The sequence below is a fragment of the Passer domesticus genome, chromosome 4 (assembly GCF_036417665.1).
Source record: "Passer domesticus isolate bPasDom1 chromosome 4, bPasDom1.hap1, whole genome shotgun sequence".
Classification (NCBI taxonomy): domain Eukaryota; kingdom Metazoa; phylum Chordata; class Aves; order Passeriformes; family Passeridae; genus Passer; species Passer domesticus.
Genome location: NC_087477.1, coordinates 38009162 through 38034137, shown reverse-complemented (window position 1 = coordinate 38034137; position 24976 = coordinate 38009162). Strand labels below are relative to the sequence as shown.

The window sequence follows — 24976 nt, the reverse complement described above, 5'->3', positions numbered from 1 at the left end:
CACAAATACTTTAAACTGAAGTAGTACTAAATGGCAGATTAGCATTCTGTTGTGATTTAAAATCTAGTTTGTCAATTAATTTCAGTAGGTAAAATAAGCCCTATTTTTGCATTATTGTACTCCAATTAACTGATCTGAAAGCCTTTGCTAATAAAACTGTATCTCCTAAAGACACTGCAGATTCTTTACAGCACAAGCACACAGGGTTTCAATTTAAGTGCCACAAAAAGAACTTCACAAGGCCAGCTGAAGTTGGCATCTCAAAGACTGGTAGGAGTGGAACATAAAAAGAGTAACTCCACTGAAGAACACTGAGTTTAGACTCACCTATTTGAGTTTATGAAATACCTTAAAAGAAACTTTAAGATTACAAATAGCTCAGAGGTTGTGCTGAACAATACAATACTACTGCCAGTGAAACTATTCAGTCTACCATATAATCTTGTATAACTTAGAAACAAACTCCTACATAACTTTTCCAAAACTAGGGACTAAAAAACTCCTAAAATCTTACTTATAAAACCCCTTATTTTTGCCATTATAACTAACTTTGACCTTAAATAAAACCCCATCTCGCTTCTTACTATTAAAAAAAAGGCATCCACTCCCTAGGCTACATCTGTAGAAGATGAAATAATAAAATCTGGTTTTGTACATGAAGTACTTTCTCAGTCTGATCACAGCCATCTAGAAGTAAAATTCTGTTTTATCCACTTCAATCTGAGAAACCACTGGAAGGTTGTTATTGTGATTTCTGTATATAAACCCTTGAATCATCCATCAGATCCACTACACCCATTTACCACAGACAGTTCTAAATAATAAAAACACATGGAAAATATCTCCAATACAGACAATTTTCTTTACTTTCTTTGTACAATAAAAAATTATGGCATTAGTGTCGTCATTGAAACAAGATGAAGTAAAACCACAGCTCTGCTCATACCACACTATGGTACTTGCAACTCAAAACTTTAGGGGAAATGCTCCATTTGTTTTACAATAACAACATAAAATTACTGCAGCACAACACCAAATTTAATGGGCCATTAAAACTAGGAGATACTTTACCAGGCTCCATACATTACCTCATCAGTCAACTTGTCTATTCTGTACAAATTGGGATGTATCATCTTCATCAGATGAACAAGAGGCTGGCTCTTCATCTGGCACATTGCATAGACACGATCATCCAAGCGTGTACTTGTGCCTGTTCTGAAGGCTTTCTGCAAGAGAACATCACTACTCAAACAAATCCTCTACTTTATGTCACATGTAAGAGTGCATTTTAGACTTTTCCAAGTGTCAAGCAAATGTAGCAAAGCTTTTGTAAAGGAATGTATCTTATTGGCAGAATCTTAATCATAGACTTTGAGCAAGATGTTTAAAACATAATTCAGCCCCTCCTTACTGATGAAGGAGAATAAATTTCCCCCTCTGTTTGTCTAAAATTTGCATGCAACTGACCAGCATTTCTCATTTTTATTCTTGGCAAGTGACACTGGCCTGTGAAACTCACCAGTGCAAGCTAGCACAGGAAAGATATGACACAAAGCAGAGTTCAGGCAAGGGACATACGTGCACAAGATTAACTCTGAATTTATAGTAGTAAGAATTCAATGTTAAGGAAAAATTTTGGAAATGAAACATACTTTCATGTTTTATAGGAGAAACTAGACTCTCACAGGAGAATTTTTTTTTAACTCTCCTAATGAATTTTTCAGATCTCATTTAGGAGCAACAGGTATACAAGTGCTGTGGGAAGCCACACAATGAAGTAAACATCATATTCTAACTCAATGGAGAACATTCCTATAATCAAAGTTCATATTCACTTCTACGACAAAACTAAGGGCATCACTCCTTCTTTGCTGTCACAAGCATTTTGATTTTGGTTTCTCTATACCCCACATTTTATTATTGCTAATAAGATAATAGAAAATCCAAACCTAAACAACTTTTCCCAGCCACTCTTATTTCTGACTTTTACACAGCTCTCAATAATAAATGATCTGCCTTTTCCTCGCCATTAACTGCATTTGTCATGCAAGTATCAAAAAATCACAATCAGTGTATTAGAGACTGAAGTAATCACTAAGCCAAAGAAAATATATTATTATGCTTAGATCTCCTACAAGACTTATATAAAGGCTTATTCATCATAACAGAACCAAGAACTGTCAGACATGAAAAACTTTAAACAGTGAGATTTATTCATAACAAAACCCTGCAGAAAGCTCTCTCTTTTTAAGTATGATGTTCAGTAATCGAAACAAAGATATCATTAAAAATAATAATAAAAAAGTAATAACTACTTCTTTGTGAATTTTCAAGTGTATCAGTTGAACTATAATAAGTTTGACTGCATTTCCATGGAAACTAGTTTTTCTTGGAAATTTAAAGAACAAAAAATATGTATTAAAAAATACTTGTTTCTTCCTTCGTAAAATAAAAATGAAGAAGTACTAATAAGCAGTTTCCAACAACCTTTATGGGTTACACTAATGAGCTGCCAAAATCTGAGAAATGCTGACTGTAAACTATATATTAACTGTAAAGCAATAGAAGACAGAACATAAGAAATTCAAAATCAAGTCATAAAAGGTTCAGACATTAACAATTTAAAATAAGCTACTATGGTCATCTTCTACAATAAAGTCCAGTCAGCATTAAAGATGGTAATCCAATTTCCATAATTTTAGTGAAGTGCAGACATTGGTTGGCCTAGAAGTGAAGAATTCCTCAGATGGAACAATGAACTATACATCAAAGACTAATCCACTAGATCATACATACCTGTTTGAGAAGAGCCAAAATATAGAGTGGGAAAAGCTTGAGGGAATTTGGAGCTATCAGCATGGACTGCTGCAGATTTGAGGCAGTTGACATGTATGCTGCCAAGGAGTCCACCACGGCATTGACTAAGGCATCTCTTGCATCTGCAAGGCTGGATGAAACTGAGCGATCCACAGCTGGGGGATTAGAAGGAGGGAAGAAGTTACCGGACATGGCCTCACTCATTCCCTTGAACTTTGAAAATTTGAGTTGTGCTTCCAGGTTATGTTTTAAGAGTAAAAAATTCCCCAAACCACATCTGCAGTCCTAAATTTTTTAGAAGTAAATTAGATGACTGTCCTTACAAAAACTCACTTTCATAATGCTCAAAGATATAGTGTAGCTAATTTTGGCTCCATGGTTTGTACTCTTGGAGAATTAAAAAAAATTTTGAAGCAATCATACATAGTGAAGGCTAAATATAAATTTAAACGTTATACAAACAACTTAGCTATTGTTGAAATGCTGTTGCCCAACCTTCAAGATAAGATCTGTAGCAATTATTTTGATTCACCCCCCCCCCCATAAGAAATTTCTTCTATTACTTCAGTGGCATAATAGTGATTACTGTAAATGCAGCTTCATCTTTCTCTGATGAGCAAGGGCTGCAAATCCTTTGGTTGGAGGAAGCCACCTGCTGGACTGAATGTGCATTTAAGAGGCGATCACAGAATGGTTTGGGTTGGAAGGGACCTTAAAGATCATCTAGTTCCAATCCCAAAAGACACAGAATTACAGTTTACTTCTTTTAAGTGATTTCAAGATTAATATATAATACGGCATGTGCTAAAATGCTGCACAGAGTCATACACATTTAACGGGAGAGATCAGTCTATGAAACAGTTACTTATGATGCACAATTAAGGGATAAGTAAGAATCCTCAACCCTGCAAGAACAGAAGGATGGAAAACCAATACCTCAGATACACTGCTGTCAGAAATTCCCTTTTAGTCTCCAGCAACTCAATAAACTGAATCACCGTTTCTTAAGTAATCCTGGAATGCTAAAGTTTGAGTGAACAACAATAATGATGACACAAAAATGAGAGTTTTGATCCAAGTGTGTTATGATTCTTTGTCCTTTACTAACCACCAGAAAACAAAGTAAAAAGGCTCCTTTTAAAAGACTAAAGTCAATTAAGTATACAGAACAAGGAGTATTTCATTTCACAGTTTCAGTATGAATTTGGCTTTGTCATCTTTCGTACACACAGGCTCCAGTGTGTTGCATTCCAAACTTTTTTAATAACACCCAGCCTCTGTTCACTACTTAATTTAAATGGCTGGCAAATTAGGAATATGCCAAAAAACATGTGCATCTTCCTGGCCTGTACTCACCCATGTTTGCTAAGAGGCACACAACTGCTTGTACATCTGCTCCTGCATACACATCAGACAGGGAACTCACTACGGGCAAGCAAAGTGTGTGCACTCGAATTCGACGCTCACCTAAGAGAAATGAGTGGAAATCGTGATGCATTATCTCCTGGTACAATTAACAAATTCAGTCAATACAGCATCTCCTCCCATCTAAGATGCACCCATTCTAGGAAACATACCAGTTAAGAAACTGCTGCAACACTGCCTCCCTGTCTCCACCTGTTAAAATTCTACTCTAAAGCAGCATAAATTGAGAACACAAACTAGCAACATTGACAGCTAAGTGTCTTTGATCCTACAAATCGAGTACACTGACATCCACCCCAAAATTTTGTGGCACCTTCTACCATAGAAATTAGCTGCTATTCTTTATGCTCACCCAGTGTAGTAATTACAGCTTGATCCAATCCATCACAGCTCTGTGTGTCTGGACAAAGTGCCTGCCAAACATGTTACTGCTTGTACCAATGGCCAGACTTTTAAGTAAAAAAGTCTTGCTGGATCAGCACTACATCAAATGCAGATGAAATTTTCACATTAAAACAGTGTTTATAAGGATTTCCACTATGTGATTAACTGCCAAGTAGGCTTTACTAGCTCTGACAAGATTCTTTCAGGGTACAGAGCACAACAAAAGGCTGTGGAACTAACTTTACAAACATTACACCATGAAAAGAAACAAAAAGTCCAGTGACTAATTAATTTGAATTTATTTACCTTTACTGGAAGTATACAAAAGAGCTGTTTGAAAACAAACCAAAGATGTGTCAGTCAGACTTTCTTCTATGGACATTTGTACTGCAAATCCAGCATCAGGATTGACATTGGCAAGGGACAGTAAATCAGTAGATCGTACAAAAAAATTCCCATGGAAAGTGTGTATTGAAAGACCTAGAATCAGATTAAATAATTCAGAGTGAGGTTAAAAGAGCATGAAAAACTCTCATCAATAACTAAAACCCCAGCCCTCAAGCTACAGTTGAAGAAAACAGTAAAAATTCTATCATGTAGAACCAATTACACGAATCATTAGACATTTCAGCATGATCCTGTAGAGTTCATTTTCAATTCTGAACACTCCAAAGTGAATTATGCCCTACACTGCACATACCAACTTACAGAGAGATGGTACTATCAAATAAAAAAACCAAAAAATCAAACACCAAAAGCTAACTCAACATAAAGAAGGTAACTCTTACTCTTCAAAGAAAGAAAAATAACATTCAATTTAACGTTGCTAAAGACTAAGCACATTCAAAAAGATTGCTAACACATTTACACCAATGATTCCATACAAATCAGTATTTAAGACACACCTTTTGTACATCTTATGCGCATAACTGCTTCAAATCCTATCTTTCTTGTAAGGTATCTTTTCAGGTCTTTCTGCAACTTTTCAGCCTGAGCAGGATTATGGCTACGATGGAAAGATGGATAGTAATAGATGCATCCAGCAGAATATTTGGACATGCAAGCTGTGAAGGAAGGAAAGATACAGTTAAGAAGTAAAACTGTAATGTGAAATAAGGACATAAAAATTGCGTCCAGACTTCCACAAGTCACATCCACCTTCATCTTCTCAGTGTCACCCACATAAGTAAGACAATGAGAACTGTCCCAGGCGAGTGAAGATAGAAATTAATCACCCCAACACATAATGACCTAATTATACACCAAGCTCAATAAAGAGCCTACATTTGGCAGCTAAGATTGAAGTGCTTGCAGAAGTATCTAATGGTGTAGAGGTAAAATTAAGTGTATGTACAGAGACAAATCTTGGATAATTATCAAAAGATGAAAACTCTGTTCTACCCCTATAATTAAACTTCATTTATTCCTTGCCATGTTTGTGTTTCCTGTTCTTGAGCAGGAATGTAGCTGTCATTTAAAACTTTGAAATCTTAGAATAGATTGTCTGATACCACCAATATAATACTTCTGTTCTTTACTTCCATCAACCTCAAGGTCAATTCCTTTGCAACATGAGATGCAATAACAGAAGTGCTAAAATATTTACATGACTTAAGAATTCCTGAGATAGCCTGTGCTTCTGAAGAGAGACAACAGTGCAGAAAGAGGGAATCAGGTACTCCTTACCAAGAGAAGCTAGATCAGAATATTGTGAACTTAAGAGAAATAAATCCACAGCAGTCTGCTGGCCGGAGCAGTCCAGTGCCAACTTCTTATAAAAGTCTGTTGCTGGACCAAGATGCTGGACCACCTTTAGTAAATAAACCACACAGGGAGGAGTTATGAGAACAATCACGCTTTTTAGGCTTCATGGACAAAAAGACATAGTATTCAGCAGCATCTGAGTAACTGAGTCACACATATTTGCAGCTTCTTTTGCTTGCCAAGGAAAATTATGGACCAAAGGCCAAAGACAGCACTTCAAAACAAGTAACAGCACACATGTATAAAGTAGTGATCTTAAATGCATAAACATAGACATAATTAAAATTTAGTTAATTGCTATAATTGAAGACAAAGCAATTGATCTGCAGAACTATGCAAGTCAGAAAGACATGGCCAGTCCTTAGTCCTTTGAAATGAATAGTAAGGGAAGTTTTTTACCTTTGTGCTTGACCTTTGATTGGGATCCTCTCTGGAATGCAAAAGCCCCGCTCCCAAAGATGGTAATTGAGTTTGAAACACAGAGATCCGACCACCCGTTGGAGACATCAGTTTAAATGCAGCCTGAAGAGCAGGGCCCAATGCACTGTGTGTTTCTCTTGTATTGGTGAACATATTTGGTAATGCATTCAATAGATCTTTTATCAGCTGCAGAACAGATTGAAAGGTGTTTTATGAGATTCTGCAAGCTTGAGATTTTCTGCTGTTTCCAAAAAGCTGTACTGCCACAACTGAAGTGGCAGAATCAGTACCAAATATTTTGGTTCTGTTTTAACACACTAAGGAAAACAAGTTGTAATTTTAAAAGCTATGATGTACCAATGAAACAACACGCAATACTTCCATAATGAAAAATTAGCATTGGAACTACATATTATGAAGATTAAATTTGAATTCAAAGTTTAACAGGAACATCTGTTTTGAATGTTTAACACCTTAAATTTAATGATGCATTTTGAGCAATCATACCTCTTTGCTTTCATGGAGATTTACAAGTAAACTATCTGGTGTAGGTAAGAAAATATCTGTGGAGAGAATAGAAAAAAAAGCTTTATTAAAGAAAAAATAACACTAAAACAGAACAAAGCATTTCATTGCCTACTGCTATAAACACCATGAAACAGTCTACTTTTCTAATGTGTGTGTTACAACTAAATATTCCTTGCAGATAAGTAAATTATATATAGGTAAACGTGTTAAGAGTAATACAGTCCGTACAAAGCTTGTCCGATTCAAAGCAAAATTAACTATTGAATTTCACATTTTAAACATCACCTACTCTGTAGTTAGTGCAAGACTATTTTTCAAAATAATAGTCAATAACATTGACCTAATACCAAATAGTTGAGAGAGTCTATCCTTTGTTCTGGGAAGAAAATAAATAATAGGTTCTCAAAAATTCAGCTTCCATTTTCTTTTTACTTACCATCAATATCTGAGACAATCAGCATCTGAGGCTGTGATAAACCTTCTTGCAAGTTGTAAAACTGAACAGTGCTGTCAAACGTTATGAACCCTATTCTTGTCCTTGAATCTCCAGGCAGCCTGAAGCATTAAAAAATAAACTATTAAGCCCTAAATCTCTCTCTCAAGACACATAGATACTCAGGGCTCTTGCTGATGTTAGAAGAAACTCAGTTCATGTGTAAAGAAGTGAAGGGAGAACATAAGAAGGGAGATCTGAAACATGAATACAATCAATATTTCCTCAACATTTTCTGAAAAGCTGGAGTAATGATACAGTTTATAAGACCAAGCGTTACAGATAAGCACTCACTAATATATTGATGCTTTGTTCCACAAAAGTGCTTAATAAGTTCATTTAAACATTAGACTGACACATGAAAGAAGGCAGCCTTCTCAGTTCTTTAATAGAAAGCAGTGCATTCTGCCCTTTCCTAATTCAGAATCCCCATTTACTAATGTAGTTACAGAGTACTCACAGCTCTAAACCAAAATCCAATGTCTCTACAATGCCACATATTTATTTCTCATGTGGACCATGTATCAGTGTATGGCATAATACAAAACTAAAGACTACAGGGGATTTCTCAAGTAAAATATAAAAAACATCACGAAGTGCTGAAAACGATGACAGTGACCAACAGCAACAGAGGCAAATATTGTTGTTGAGCTGTATGCAGTGATTTTCCTGTGGACTTAGCATGGGATTTTATGAATTTTCCTAAAATAATTAAGCACGTTTCTGAGATTCTGTTGACAAAATAGCCATAAAAAACTGAACAAAGAAAGACAACCAAAAAAGGGAAGCCAAGACTTTTAATGTTGGCTTCTTAATGAGAAAACCAAGTTCACCAAGAAAAATGTGTAGAAAGGAATTTTCAAGGCAATGCCTCCACAGGATTAGTTGTCAAAAGGCATGAACACAGTGAAGCTCATAAACTCTCACTCAAAATGCACCAGGAACAATCCCATATATGCTGTCCCAGTGCAAAAATAAAAACACAGAAACTGACACAGGGTAACTGTGACCTAAAAAAACCAAACTGACAACACAATTCACCCAGGCAGTCTTACTCTCATGGTTACAATGTTCCAGTTTGCAGCACCTCAGAACGTTCAGCACAAGAACCAGATAATTTAACTGCTGTAATTTATTATTTTTGTTGGTCTTAGCATGGGGGGAGAATGAAATTTAAAAATCTTTGTACAATCAACATGTTAGAAGTTACAGCTAAATATTCCATGCAGGTAAGTAAATTACATGCAGATATATTATATGCAGGGAAGGATACCCAGGCAATGGAATTTCTGCCCTTTACAGACAGAATGTTTAGGCACTTTGAAATTTCCTTCAAAATTTTCAGTTACAATTTTTCATAACAATATGTTAGCTGACTTGAAAAGGTTATTTTATTCTTACTTGTCTAGGTTTTCCAGCAATGACTGGCAGAGTATTGTCAAATATCCAGCCTCCACTGCATTATGAGACACATCTAAAACAAATAAATATACCGCAGGCTGAGGAGGACGAAGCTACAAAGTAAAAAAAAAAAATAAAAACACTCAAAAATCATATTCAAAGAAATGTTAAAAGTGATTAGTCATTAGAAAGGGAAGTAGGAAAAGGGAATACTTAGAAAAATGCAAGGTACACATTAAGCAATAAAGGCAATTTACTAAACAATATGCAGATAGACTTAACCACAACCCCCAGTGGTTAATAACTGTCATTTGTAATAAACATAAAATGTTATACTTCAGGAGTAAAAAAGGATATTTTGTCCCTCCTTCCAACAGTCAATCAAATGATGAAAGATATCGACTTCCACCTTTTTAAATTCCTTTGTTCTTTCAGTACATGGACAATATGATCCATGAAACAGGGTTAGAGCATTCTACCTACACCCTTCCCCCAATTATGTACCAAGCTGTTTATTCACTGTAAAATGTCTGCCACAATGTCTCAATTCAAAGACAAGAGAACAATTTCTTTTTGCTGCTGCTAATAATGTCATTATGAAGTAGGCCTTTTCCCAGGCAGACAAGACCATCATCCCAGCAATTGTAAGCTCACTTGTAATAAGAACCATTTCTTCACAATTACTAACTAGAAATTTGAGGCTGAATAAATTTTCTCATTATTCTATTACTGGTCTTGCAAAACATTCTCAAAATGAGGAAGGCAGAAATCACACTGCATCAGATTCAAATCTGACTGTGCCACATTAAACTACACTGAATGAGAACACCCATTGAATTACTTTCAACTCAAAAGCTTCTAACTATTTACATCAGCCGAACCTCAAAATATGAATTTAACTATTCCTTGGTGTTAAGAGGAGCTTCACAGAAAAATTATTACACACCACGGGATCAATATGAAACATTAATTTCAAGCACTATTATATTATGCAATTGCTGTTAAAGTTACTATGAAAACTTTTTCTTACCATGTAGTCTGAAGAAGCAATGAATTCCACTGTAGAATTTTGCACCTCTGGCCGTTTGTGAGGCTCACCATAAGACCGTGTCAGAGGATTATACATAAATTCTTCAGGAACTATTAAAAAAAAATTCCCCCCCCCCCCGCCACATACAGATTATATTTTTTGTCAGGAAATAAAAACCATTGCAGCTAAATGCAAAGCAATGTGCGCACACGTCCATTATTGCAATAGCAAAGAATTTACATTAAGGATACATAAAAAAGGAATATTTCAAATATCTCAAGCATATCTTTAACATCAAAGTTCAGTAACTGGAAAGAAAATTTATATATTTTAAACAACAACAGATCCCCAACTACAAAACAGCAATACAAGTAGAGCATTTCACAACAAAGCAGCAATCTGTACTGTTTCTCATAACCTCTGGCCTGGACTGTAGCTGTCATCATATTTCCATCTGCATATTGCAACAGCAGTCAGTGGGATTAGCTGATTTCATTCGACAAAGAATCAGCATATTATGAATACATTTTCTTCATGTCCACAAAGATTGCAAAACAATCTTTTGATTCAAGAAAAAGCACAACACATCTGCCTTCAGATGCTTTTCCAATCTCTGGATCATAAGGGCATTGTCACTGTAGTTTGCCTTTTAATCTAAAATATCCCATGGACTGATACAATGTAAATACTTGAAAGAGATTCTATAAATGCAAGCATCTCCTGCTACAGTCACTTACCATCATTAACTCTATAGCACAGGTTGCATTTCCACCGTCTTTGATCGATGAAAGAAACAAAAGGGTTGATGTAAGTCCTGCAGGATCTGCATCTCACTATTGTGCTTGATGTTATTACTGGCAATTGCTAAAAAGGAACAATGAAAAGCTTTCACAAAGGTATGCAATATTCTTTATAGAAATCATCTCTGTGCAGTACAGTTCACAAAAACTTTGTGAGACTTCCTTTGCTGTCATCTTTCCTTTTAGTTGTTTAGTTCAATTTCACAGAGTAATTATCATGTCTATTAAAAACAATCTCCCCCTAATACTTAAAAAAATTAACACTTAATTAATGTCTTAATATGGTCTCAAAATCAAAGATGCAATAATATCTTAAACTACTTTAAATTACAGCTACTATTACATGGCAAAATGAATTATGAAAGGACAACTTTTGAGTGACTCTATAAGAAATACGATGGACAGCAAATCTTACACAAAGCACACACAATTAATAAAAAGAAGTTATACCAGACAGTTATTAATATTTTTACATAAATACTATTAAATTACATTGAGAGGAGTTGCTTAATATGAATGAATGAAGCCTATGAATATAAATTGAATCTTATATTGTGTTTATGTTCTACTGATAGCAAGTATCAGGCCAGTCACACATTCAAACCAAGCACCTCTCTTCAGGAGAGCTCTGTGAACACCTTTTCAGGATGTATCTGACAGTGAGCCCAACACCCAGAGTGACAATTCTTCAGAGAACCACAGGCAAGCAGAGACTTCCAACAACAACAAAAAAAACCTTGAAGGGCTTCTCCCTTCATTCCATTGAAGTAGCAATTTCAAGGTTTTTTTGCTCTCCTCCTCCCTAAGTCATTGACAATTTTTTTGTACTTCTGTTAAACTTAGTACTTAGAGTTCATTATATTTCATTGTTTGAATGAAAATAGAACAAATGCATATATAAAACAAATACACACAAAAAAAGTAAGGTACTTTACCGTCAGGTCCCTAAAGGGATGCAGCAACAAACCCAAAGGAAGTTTAGCTTTGTTTAACAAAGCCTGTGTCTGTGGAATATTTGTCAATGTACATCGAAATGAGCTGAAAGAAATAGAAACATCATGTTAAAAATGAAATTTTGAAAGATGTTAAAACATTGTGTTAACACTTCATTTTAAAGAACTTAGAAATTTAAGAAATCTTATGTTTTACAAAGGTGATTTAATTTCAAAAAAGCAAAAATTTTTAAAAAGGCTTTTTAAAGAAACAATTAAAAAAATACTCCCCTGCTCCACAGTTTAGTAGTTCAGCAATGCAAGTACACCAAAACCAACTTGCAATTAAGAGACAGAACTGTTTCAGATAGAACACTCAATGAAAACTATGTATTTTTCTGTTCATTATAAAGATTATTCCAGTGAACTAAGAGAGTATTTAACTAGTACTCAGAATGCCGCATTTATAAAAGAAAACAGTAGGAAAGGATCCCAAATACTGTGAGAGTCAAAACCTTTTGTTCTGTGTAACATGAAGGGACACTAAAAAAGCCCAATGCACAAATAGTGCTGTCAAAGTGTTCCCCATGTAAGAATGATTTCCAGGCCTTCAGTTTTCTGATTTCTGTTGTCTGGTGGGACCATGCACTGTCACTACAGGAATAAGGATGCTGAGTCACTTTGAAGCAATGAAGAATACCTATTTTGGAATTACAAATAAAATCTTTGGGGAAAAGCACTTTCCACTGTACTTAGCTGCACTTGACTTGGCACAGTTGATAATACTACTTAATGTTAATTAGAGGTAAAAGGATACCTGAATGCAGAATTATCATAGTAAAATATACTCATAAATTATTAAGTGTATTCAGGCATAATCATAATACTTTTGTGGAAAAAATCCTATGCAATACTATGAAGTATTCTATGAAACATATTGTGTAACATTAAGCTGTTTATTAAAATACCGTTTTTTAAATACATAAAAAGGTGAAGATATAGAAAAATTATTAAAATACTAAGAAACTAGCTACACTGGCCACATATAATATATTCTCATGGCAGGACAGTTACAATATTTTTGCAATGATTCAGAGGATAAACTTATTTTCAGTTAAAAGAGGTTTTATTAGTTCATCCCTAAGATTCAAAATTAGGAGCGAGCTGAGACACTTTTTGAAATTTTAAATAATTATTGCCCACTTAAAAAATATAAGTCATTGTCCTAGACACAGTAAACTTACTCTGGACTGCAGTTTAATTTCCTAAGATCAGAATTCAAATTAGGCACAGGTGCTGGAACTGAAGACACCGGTAAAATATTTCTATCATGTGTAAGGTTTACTGGTCTCAAGCTCTCTGGCTGCTGAGAATGCTGTAGACTTAATCCTCCTAAGGAAGAGGACAGCTGGTTCACACCTGGATATTGCTGTAAAGTTAAGAGCATGACAGACAGGTAAACACACAAACACGTTTAAATAACAACCTTCAATCTTCTTGTAGTGCCCTCCCTTCCAGACTAGTATTAAAAAAAAAAAAGATACAGCAGCAATTAGTAACAAATCCAAAGAAACTGCAGAAATTTAAAAATGCTACAACAAATGTGACACACCTTCCAAATTTAATGCTTCAGATCACAGCCTATAGCAATGCCCTGATATATGCTTCCTTATGCTTCTTCATTGTTTCCGATCAATAAAGTTCAGCTCTTTCAAACATCAAACCTTAAGAGTGTGGAGCTTGCTAATAACTGGTGAAGCAAACTTGTTAAGGCTAACTAGTTGGAGGTACACTTAAAATTTTCATCCAAAAGCCTTCCAGTAAGTTTAGAACCAGAGCTATGACATCAATATTATAGCTAGTGTTTATTGTCTCAGAAACTATAAAAATATGGCATATGAAAATAAAGGGAAAGTATATCACACAGAAGAGGGTTTTCCCAGAAATTTACTTCATGAGGTAATTTTAAAATTAAAAATACAAGCCTGTGCATAGTGCTGAAAACCAGAATGGTGTCCTGGATTACTGGGCTGCACAGGAGTAGGTGGTGTTGCATTTTGGTAGCCTGGCTGCAGTGCTGGATATCCATAACCAAAGGGCTTAGAAGTTTTTGATGTTTGGAGGACTGACGGAGAGGGAACTGGGCTGCTAGTCACAGAACGTGTCTCTGGAAAGACAAAAGAAATGCCACAGGTATTGAATATACTTATTATTATACTTCTTAATTTAAAAGTAAACTCCTAAATGCTTCAAAACAACATTGCCATATTTTCATTTTCCATCAAGCTATTTTTCTGCACTGAAAAAAGTAATTAAAAAAAAAGATTACTTCAAGAATTTTGACAAAGACAGTGTGCATGGAAGATGACCAGGGACTCGTGTCACTACGAAGAAAATGTTACTTTACAAAAACAGGAGCTTGAAAAGAAAGTCATTTGAATTGAATAAAAACAGAACCACATTTTATTCCCATATATACATTTGATATAAACCACAAATGAGACAATTCATGCTTAGTCTCCCCTCCACTTCTGAAAACTGTCATAGCATGACAGAATCATTCCATGATTACTTCATGAAAAGGCATGCCTACAGTTAGAGAATAGTTCCATTGGCTCAGCCTTATGTTTGGACAGTATTCATAAATGGTAGAGGAGAAATAAAGCGTGGTCTCTTTTGAAGTTTTAACCTGATGCAAGTTTCTCTTGTATATGCCTGCAGCACAGCTTAGTTCTGCTATTTTTCAAGGTCAAACTGAAAGTAATCCACAATGGACTTAACAGCTGTAAAGAGATCAAAGTATTCTTTCAAAATGTCTACAGATGCGAGCTAAGTTTCAAAAGAATTTAAGCTTGGTGAAGTCACCTGGGAAACGTGCAAGCAAAGGAACAAAGCACTCAAGAAACCAACTGCCAAGAGACTACGTTTGTCATGAGCACTCCATAAGGGAAAAAAACCACAATAAAACAATTAAAAAAAGCAACAGATTAAAAAAACCCTAATGTTGACTCTGTAATAAAAAAAAAAGGAACAAGTTATTTTTAGAGTATGTTTTCAGCAGAATCAAATGGTTAGTTATTAGGCCAGAGGGTACAGAATTTGTAGTCCTGCTAGACTCTATGTGGATAACAATACCAGCTTTCTAACTGAGAGAGATCTCACTTTAATCAGGAACCCGGCAAACTACTGTGACACTCCCAGGTGCCAGAACAAAGTAAAGGAGCCAGGAGGGTGTAGGCCCTCCAAATTAATCCAATTATTCATTTAAAATAGTGGCTAAAATACTTGGAATAGCATCTTTTCCTCTTGCTCTCAATATGACAGCTCTACAGATTTCAAGACCAAGGTGGTCAGCCAGTAGGTTCATTTAGAACCAACCTGACAGTCCTGATATTTTTAGACCTAAGAGTAAGAAAAACAACAGACATTTTCTTTAAATGAAGAAAAGTAAAAGACAATAACCTGATCCAAGCATCTCTGCAAGCTGATATTGTTGGTCTCCCAAAACCTGTGATGTGTCAGCAACTATTATCAGCTCCTAATGTCAACAACACAATCAAGCACACAGCATAATCTAGAACAAAGATGTTGCTTTCACACTTAGCATATTTTCAGCACAACCCTCAATACTACAATGGAAAGTATAACTTATGATTCAGGGAAGTTTTGTTACATGGTTATATGAACTTCAGTGTTAAAACGACGAGAAATTATTTAAAAAGACATGTATGTTTCCTCTGATTATTTCCCCTGTTCCTTTCATAGGCACTGCCTTTAATCTACTTGTTAATTAACAATAAACAACCCCAGAAACAATAAAAACCCACATTTATGTACTTGAATAAATAATTCAAAACAAACTCTTACCTGGATAGCCACCTCCTTCCAGAGCATCATAATTGTTCAGAACAGGAGAGGCACTGCTTGTAGTAGAGGAACTATCAAGTGCTGGGGGAGGAAAATAGTTTAACTTTAGAGATATCAGAAATAGCAAACTTTTGATAAATAAAAGACTGATATATTTTTTTCTAAAACCTTTGATAAGAAACTGTCAAGAAAGATCCTGGGAAAAAACCCCACCACTTCAGCCCTAAGACTTGAAAATTATTGCCACTGTAAAGAGGAGAGGGAGGAAATATAATCAGCAAGATATCAGAAACAAACAAGCACATGCCCAACAAACAGCAAGAGAGATCAATGGCAAAAAGACAAAAAAAATGAAAAAAGTTGTTTCTTGAAATAAAAAATATTTTTATATTAAACCAAAAGTCTGAGGCCATGCACATTTTAAAAACAGTCCATTCACGACCTTCTTCACAACTGCAAGCAACAGAAGATTCCCATCATTTTCAGAGTGATTATCCACCTTCACGCCAAACTGACAAGGATTTAATTCTTCCCTCCTTTCTGTACCATTCTAATTCACAGCTAGCTTCCCTCAGTCTAAAGATTCTATTTTTCATTATCATTGACAAGATTCTGAACTTCAGTTGGTATAAACAATTACTCTTGGCTCAGCCTGAAGCAGCTAAGTAAAAAGTAACTATGTAAAATTAAGTACCAGAAGTTAACTAGGCAGATGTAAAAAAGCACAATGAGCAGATGCATAGCTGCTACGACTGAAGAGACTTGACTGCTTAATTTTTAGTTCAACCTATGCACAGATCTTGAATATCTTATTGTAAAACACCTGGCAAACAAAGAATTATTTTAAAACATCTCTTCCAATGTGATTTCACATACATTTATTTCCAATAAAAAAAGGGCCAAGGAGATTAAAGGTATCTTCTCTTTAAAATGTACCAAGCCATGAAGTGTGATAGGAAAAAAAAAAGGTGTCTATTTAAGAATTGAGAAAAAAAAAAAAGAAAACTGTATATATAATTTTTGTGGCAGAAAAGAATAAAAAGATTCACTGATACTGTTCTACTCGGAAGGATCAACCAAAAACACACATCCCATTGCAAAGCTGAAAGTATTTCAAGGGAGAACTTCAATGGTGGAGTATTTGAGACTTCCAAGTGAAAAGACTTTGCATATGAAAACATAACATCACTGGCATTTGGGACACAGAAATACCATGGCACCATCCTGACAGTATAGATAATTCTTCAGCATTCTGCCTTTAAAGCATTCAACTAAGAAATAGAAAAGCTATTTTAAAAATCCATAATACTAACAATAATGTATTATTTAAACAAAAATTTAATTCTGTGATATTCACACAATCTCAGTTTTCAGATTTTCACTGTAAGTTTTCGTTTTGTTTTAAATCCTGGAGGCTACTAAACAACATAATTGCAAGATTTTTTTTTCTGTTCTAGAAGCTGAAGGAATCAAGATTCATGACTTTTTTTACCCTGATCAGGATTAGGGCTTTTAAAGCTTTGCTAAGTCTTACTACAGAAAAGTCAAAATATACTTTTGTTAGGTCAACAAAAAGTTGAGAGGTAACACAAACACAAGCAACCAGATTTCCAGTACCTATTCTTCATAAAACCACTGTGACAGTCTGAGCCAGAAATTTGTCTACTCAAATCTGTTTAGGATTTGCATTAGCTGCTGCTGACAGGGCATAAAACAGTATGCTGCTTATTAATTAGAAAGCCTCCATATGGAACCTGGGTGCCCTTTCACTCTTTTCCATAACATGAATTTGAATGCAATGATCCCCTCCAAGGCTACAGATTTTAGTGATGTACACAACTTGAGAGAGAGAGTGATGACAGGGAGTATGAAAATTTGTTTAGGGAACAAAGTAAGGACAATAAGGTTACAATTGATAAAAAACCCAATCAACATCATTTGGACAGAAACCTTGGCATGCAAACCCAACACAGTGTTCTTAATTGTGACTTGGATATCATCATTGGTCTGTTTCATTCTTCACAGAATTATTATGAGTACACTACACTATTTTCACAGTATTCTAGGTGATTATTTCATTATTTTAATAAAACTAGCACTGGGTTTTTTTCAGACAACATGTATCATAAAATGAAAGAAAAAGCTACAATAGTTTCCTATTCCCAATCAATACTAAAAGTTCTTTCTAGAACTTTTAGTATTGATTTGGAATAGGAAACTATTGTACTTGTATCAGCATGTACCTTGTACAATCAGCAGTACAAGGTACATGCTGATACTTCCATCTATCAACAAGGGTAGTAGTCTCATGTTTATTTCAAAAAAGCTTTTTATACTGTTACCACTCAGGCAGTCAGTAAAGACTTCTTCAAGTTCCAAAAGAAAAACTGAAGAAACTAAACTGGTGAGAAACATTAAACTCACAAAACTGGGTCATTCTGACAAAACAGGCAAAATGCAACCAGGTATGTAACACTTCAACCAATTAGGATAAATTGCTTCTTAAAAAAAATCAACAAACTTTTAAAGTTTTCTACAAAGCAAGCAGATTAAAACTGAACCTATGAGCCTAACCATTGAGACATACACCTTTAGAAGGAGAAAAAATCAGCACAGATTAATTTACTGTCCTAAAAAGCACAACCTCTCAATGTTTACTACATTGATTGTACGAGTTCCTTATGCATAAAATGAGAAACAAGGTAAATAGTGTTTAATGTAATGATACAAGTGGCATTTGGTAGCTTAACCTGAACAATTATCAGTGTAATTCTACTGCTAGTTACCTTCAGTTAAAACTCACTGCAAATCAAAATACTAAAAACATGGGCGTCTTGCAAGTTGTAAATATTATTTTTTAGATTCATAAAACATCTGATATTAACATGACAAAAAAATAGCCTATTTGTTGGTCACTACTGAAGTTCTTTTTGTTTACTATACTAGTAACAGCTGGGAAATCTCAAGCTGAAGAGTCAGGGTGATGCTTTGTCTCAAAGGAAGAAAAAGTTTCAGGGGATGGAAATATGGGGAAAACCTTGAGTAGGAAGAGAACAAGATACTGGTGTAAAGCTAAAGCCAACCTGCTTCCTCATCCTCCTCATCCTCTTCCTCATCATCTGAACTTGATGACAAGGGAGCTGGTGCAGAGCTAGCTTGATTATTAACATATCCACCATACTGCATGCCTGTGAATTGGAAAGCACAAACATCAGAGTCAGACAGACAGGAAAGACGAGAAACAGAAGTCACAAATCATTGCATTAAAAGTGAGAGAAATCAGCTGCTCCAGAGAAAATCCCAGCATGCAGCAAGTTAAATCTACAACCCTAGAAGCAGTTTTTAGTGGACTAGTTCAGTAAAATATTAGTAGCACATGGAAGTTAGCAGATAATTTTATACGTGTGTATGTGCATGTGTATCAGGAAATTAAACACACAGACTTCCTACCTATCTTTTTAATACCTGTTTACCCAGTGGAGTACTTTCATAGATTAATACACAGAAATAAAGGAGTTATTTCCATATAAATTCAAATTATGTTATGAAAACATTTAGAATTAACTTTTGCTTGGCACACCTGTCCGTTTTAAGACAATAATGATTCATGTTGGAATTTTGTCAGAAATGAATGAAATATACTGCTGTTGCCACATGCAAGAGTACAAACACACATACAGAGAGCACAACACGATCCGGGAAATTAAAGCTAGGTAAACCTGAACATTTGGGTTGTCTTATGTTTACATGAGTGCCTAAATTCAGGCTCATAAGCACGTGATTACACCATGCACATCTAGTATCTGGTGACAATGCAGCAACTGTTACTGCTGTCACCTCCACAGCACAACCTATTAGGGTTTTTTTTTGTTGTTGTTGTTTTTTTTTTGTTTGTTTGTTTTTTGGTTGTTTTTTTTGGTTCACTTTTACAATATCTATTCTAAACGTATGTGAGCAATACACGAAAGCAACACAAACATACAATTTCAAAACAGAGCAAAGCATGCAGCAATGGCTTATAATTAATTTCCTACATTACTTGTTATTGATGCATTTTCAGTAGCTTCAAGAAACCTTACATTTCTCTTATGACAAGGCAGGGTTAGCAAGGATTTTAAATATGCTTTTAGTCAGGCAGTGACATCCTAAATGAATGCATGTAATCCCTGTTTCTCTCTTATCAATCTAATGGATTGCTAAGGCAAGAAAATATCCTAAGTATTCAAAACTCTTCAAATATTTGGGAATTTGGGGTTCCATCCCTCTGTAGAAGTACCATGGCACCAAGGAATAGTATTCTTTATTTTAATACTATAAAGCATTACAGAAGTTATGTATAATCTGAAACCATCATGGTAATTAATGATATGCCCATCCATTACTTCAATCAACTGTATCAACGCTTATTTTATTTAAAATATGATCTATAAATGCTGTTAGTTTCATGGCTCTTTCAAAAAGGGTTAGCAAACCCAAGAGGAGCACTTTAATTTCACTTTAAAAACCCTAAGAGAATCAAGGAGAACCCAAATACTGTAAGCAAAAAGAAAACAAAGTAAAACTATATACCAACAGTCTTGAGAAAGTGAACTTTCATAGAGAGACTGGTACAAGAAAAGATTGGCATAATATTCCTTTATCTAGTGCATTAATACAGTTGTTGTACAGTTTCAATCAAATTCCTTTGTAATTCAAGTAGTCACAACAATGAATAAAAAATCATCCCAAGTGCCACTGAATAGATTCCATGCTTCAGTTTTTCCATACTGGAAACAGTTTTCCATATTGTGTACTCCATACACAAGGCTAATTTGAGTAATTTCTAGTCCCATCTTTTATAAATTTACTGGATGCACTTGGGAAGGAGAATACAAGAAAATCATCATCTGTGCAAGAACAGACTAGAGCTAACAGACTAACAGACAATATCTTTTCTCAGGCCTGGGAGAGCTACTGAGGAATAAAACAGAACAACTGCATTATTGTGGAAGTGAGAAAAAAAAAACCCTACCTTAAAATAATTAACATGCAAGTAAAAGGGAAAAAAGTCAGGATGCCAAGAAGGGCTGCACTGTAACAGCAAGAACCAAAGTAAAAGTAGATGTGCCCAGTGTGAGAGTGTAAAGACATCATGTACAAGGATAAGAAGAAGAAGAAAGAAAGGGTATCTACCTGGAAAGTGCATGCCAATGCAAAAACTCCAAGCATGCACCCATGAGAGAAAAGGACTGGATTACTCATTACTGGTCACATGCATTATGGATGCAGGTGTTCAGAAAGAATACAGATGAAAAGAGATTGAAAAAATATTCTAGCAACATAGAAGTTTAGGAATCATGAATTATGTCGCTATGACTGCTGTGAAGACCAGGCTGGTTTGATTCTTAACAGCCTTATGAGTTTGCATAGATTTATTTTCATTGCCAACAGTACTACAGATTTCTGCCGTTGAGACTGTACTGTGCTAGTACAACTGTCCAGCCAAAAAAAACCCTCTGGAGAATAGATCTGGCTAAAAAATAACATAGTTTAAAAAGTCATTGTCAGGTGGGAAAGTCTCCCATTCTAGTTCACTGCCCAGCAATGCCAATAGAAGGCCAACACAGGGGAGAAAGCAATTGAGGGCAGAAATGGGCAACTGCAGACTGCAATTCCAAGTGCCATCATGTGTCTAATCATGGTTTCTGTTGTGACAACTCAGTGCTGCTTAGTATATTTTACAGATTTGATACTGGCACTAAAATCTCCCACTTTTAAAACTGCAAAAACCAATTCTGAAATAATTATTTATTTTGAGTCATGTTATTCCATAAATCTGGCCTAAAATGCAACCACATAATTTAAATCATCACAGATTTCTTAGACTGGAGATTTCTAAACCCTGCAAGCAGTGTACCTGTCATATAATAACATTGCACTCAAAGACTTTATCCCACTATAATTTACAGACATCTAGACATGTAGGTGGCAGGACACTGAAGATAAATTGGGGTAACAACACATTTGCCTGTGAAATAAACCAACTATTTAGGTATTTTAAATTCAATCACCCACACCATAAAAGCTTTTCAAACATAAAGTGCACATCTAACTATCTAACAGATAATTATGTAAGATTAAATAGGTGTCAATACATTTTAAGGTTTTTGTCCTGTTAGAAGATAGTCAAGTAAACAATTAGAATTTTTTCGTTTTTATAGGAATACCCCAAGAGGAGCCTAAAACAATGAAATCCTTTTTAAAAATTAATTCCAACTGGATTTTTTCAGAATGCTTTCATGAAGACAATGGTATTCTATAATTAAAAAAAAATATTTAAAAAAATCAAGTCCATCTGATTACTGCAGCTGAAACATACTTGGAATTCTAACCCAGACAAATATTTAGTACATGTGTTCTGGTTTTTCAGTAGGTTGACTTCTGCAAACAGATACCACATTCAATTTTTGACAAAAAAGTTGTTGATAAAAAAAACAAGAACACATTATTTAGGTCAGACTCCTCAAACAAAACTAGCGAAGAGTTTGAAGCCTTCCAATGCTCACAAAACCACCATCTGAACATAGAAACTTACTGTGTGATGACATGTAAATAGATAAAATTAGATCAATAAAAACTCCTGACAACTTAACTTCATACTGCCAACATATTGCTGTTTTTTCAGCTACTTACTGCATTCACCTTCACTTAGCGGAAGCATTTGAATTTAGGGAAGTTCAGCAGGCACTGCACTGATCTCTACCTGCTGTTCACACATTTCACAGGAATCACTTGCAGAACACACACACTGCATATCAAGGCAATCACAGTTAAAGAGCTAAAATCCTTTTTCTTATTAAAAACATGGTTTGGAATTTCCTTTGAAAAAGGAGCAACAGTTTTTTTTTTTTCCTAGCAAACACACCTACAACACAAAGTCTATCTAGACCAAAACCAATTATAAAACTGTGCAAGAGCCACAGTTCCAAAAATTGACATACTTTCTTTAAAATGATACATTGTACATAGGACTCTACAGCAATGATTTTTTTTCCCCTCTAATATATATAGAAATGATTGACAAAAAACCTGCCATCTGCATTCTACCAGAAAAGGAAGGAAAAGGGGTAATTTAGTTATTTACATCAGAGGAATCTGTAATTTAAGAATGAAAAAATAAACTGTGACAATCACACACCATGCGGTTGCCAATTATTTTAAACACTAGAGATACCATATTGTTCTGACAAAATTAATGTCTATTTCCACCCTTCAGGCAGAGTTTTTTATCCATAAGAATTTAAAATTCTGGAATTGTTAAGAGAAAACATGGCCAAAATAAAAATAAAAAATCATGCAGACAATTAGATTTGAATACTAGATACAGAAACACGTAATAATCAAGAGGCAAGTTAAAACATCAGTGTAATGCTTAACTTAACTGAAGAAGGCCCAAGAGCCAATTGATTCTTTGTCAAGATGCTGCCAACACCAGAATAGGAAGGAACTTATTCAGGTTTTCCTACAAGAATTCTTGCAGCACCTTTCCATGGGCACTCACAGCTAGGCAGTAAGAAAACAATTCTACCAGTTTGAACTTAATCCTCAAACTCACTGTTTCCACAAACAGATTTCTAGTTTACATTCATTTTCCAATACAGACTAATTACAAGCTAATTGTAAGACCTTTCTCTAAGAAATTAAAGTAGTGAGCAGTTTTTCAGAATAAGGGAACTAAAAGAAGGTGTTTTTGAGCAAGAGACATGTAAGACTGCCAACAAGACAAACAAGCAACACATGGACAAAGGAAATCAAACACAAGCACTACGAGACTCTAAAACCAAGGTGACATAAAACACCACCGCTCAGGGAGCCTGATGAGATGCCAGAGATGTGCTCCAGTCAAACACAGAAAAGCACCAATAAAACTTCCAGCATTCATGTGTTCATGTGGAATACAGCAAAAGCCTGTAGTGTGACTTCCCACTCCCCTTTAATACCTTCCTGAAGGGCCAGCTCTGGTGACTGTGTAACAGATGGTGAAGATGGTGGCTTTGAAGACAGGCTTGGAGCAGGTGACCTTACTGAGGACATCACAGCAGAGGAAGCAGATGTTCCAACTCCAGGCTTGGTAAATGGAACATTCTGGCTCACTGAGTGCACGGGCTGTGAAGAATCAATGCCACCTGAAAACAACAGCAGAAAGCAGGAACCCTTTGTATGTACTTGCACAGACAATTACACAGCACAAGCAATCACATTTTGATTCCACAGTAACTACAAAGAACACTACAGTACTTCAAAGAGAGATGCCTTCAAACAAGTATCTATGGAAAGATCAGTTGCTGAAAAGAAAATCAATACCTACAGTGCTAAAACTCCATTATAATGAACAAATTGCTCTGATAACAGCAAAAAAAAAAAAAAAGAAAGCACAATGCAGTATGAGCAAGATTAAGCTGAAACTTCTTTTTGATACATCCCCACAACTTTTGTAAGTTACTGTTCCCAGATAAGTGGAATGTAGTCCACCTGAAATACACCCTTCAACATTCTTCCCATGGAAGGAAATCTTGTGCAGTAGACCAGTACTGTGCCTCCCTTGCAGTGCTGGCACTTTGCAATATGGGTACTCAGTTATGAGACTCATATTCCAAGCAATCTGTGTCAACCAACCCAGAGTATTCCACAAAACTTCTGATGTGCTTTAGACATCTGGACTAGATATAATCTGCTTTAAAAAAAAAGTCAGATTAATGTTTTGAGAGATTTGACATAGTCCAGCTGAAACTCCAATCAGACAAGGACAACGTAACTTCAATTAAGTTAGCTCTCAACTAAGGGTTGCTCTTTGCTTATAAATTGAGAAAATCTGTATTATGATTCTTTCTAAAAAACCCTGACTGACCAAGATGTTAAAAAGAAGAGAAAGGAAATGGCTTTACCAAAAGTATTCAGTAAACAAACACAGAAATTAAGCAAGAGCAAAATTCTCCATTTGTAAAGTACTTGCTTAAGTAACCAAATTTGCTAGAGGATGCAGAGGTAATATTAACTTTGCATCTTCTGCACGTATAGCTGTGCAGTTCTTACAGTCCCTGACTTTCCCTTGAATAATGGAGGTGATATCTCAAAG

The 24976-nt window shown here is 35.3% G+C and overlaps 1 protein-coding gene across 2 annotated transcripts in view; it reads right to left on the bottom strand.

Annotated features, from left to right (window-relative positions):
• SEC24B (SEC24 homolog B, COPII coat complex component) overlaps nucleotides 1-24976 on the bottom strand; it is a 43517-nt gene that overhangs the window by 5764 nt on the left and 12777 nt on the right. The window contains exons 3-20 of one of the 2 annotated variants that reach the window (XM_064417190.1): nucleotides 23841-24026; nucleotides 18945-19049; nucleotides 15862-15942; nucleotides 13980-14161; nucleotides 13239-13423; nucleotides 11998-12100; nucleotides 11000-11126; nucleotides 10263-10372; nucleotides 9233-9345; nucleotides 7775-7893; nucleotides 7318-7373; nucleotides 6790-6996; nucleotides 6313-6436; nucleotides 5532-5690; nucleotides 4933-5106; nucleotides 4174-4284; nucleotides 2797-2972; nucleotides 1089-1226 (exon numbers count right to left, since the gene is read on the bottom strand). In XM_064417190.1, the coding sequence (XP_064273260.1) occupies nucleotides 1089-1226; nucleotides 2797-2972; nucleotides 4174-4284; nucleotides 4933-5106; nucleotides 5532-5690; nucleotides 6313-6436; nucleotides 6790-6996; nucleotides 7318-7373; nucleotides 7775-7893; nucleotides 9233-9345; nucleotides 10263-10372; nucleotides 11000-11126; nucleotides 11998-12100; nucleotides 13239-13423; nucleotides 13980-14161; nucleotides 15862-15942; nucleotides 18945-19049; nucleotides 23841-24026 (2456 nt within the window). The remainder of the gene's footprint in view (nucleotides 1-1088; nucleotides 1227-2796; nucleotides 2973-4173; nucleotides 4285-4932; nucleotides 5107-5531; nucleotides 5691-6312; nucleotides 6437-6789; nucleotides 6997-7317; nucleotides 7374-7774; nucleotides 7894-9232; nucleotides 9346-10262; nucleotides 10373-10999; nucleotides 11127-11997; nucleotides 12101-13238; nucleotides 13424-13979; nucleotides 14162-15861; nucleotides 15943-18944; nucleotides 19050-23840; nucleotides 24027-24976) is intronic. The other variant, XM_064417189.1, reaches the window with a different exon arrangement.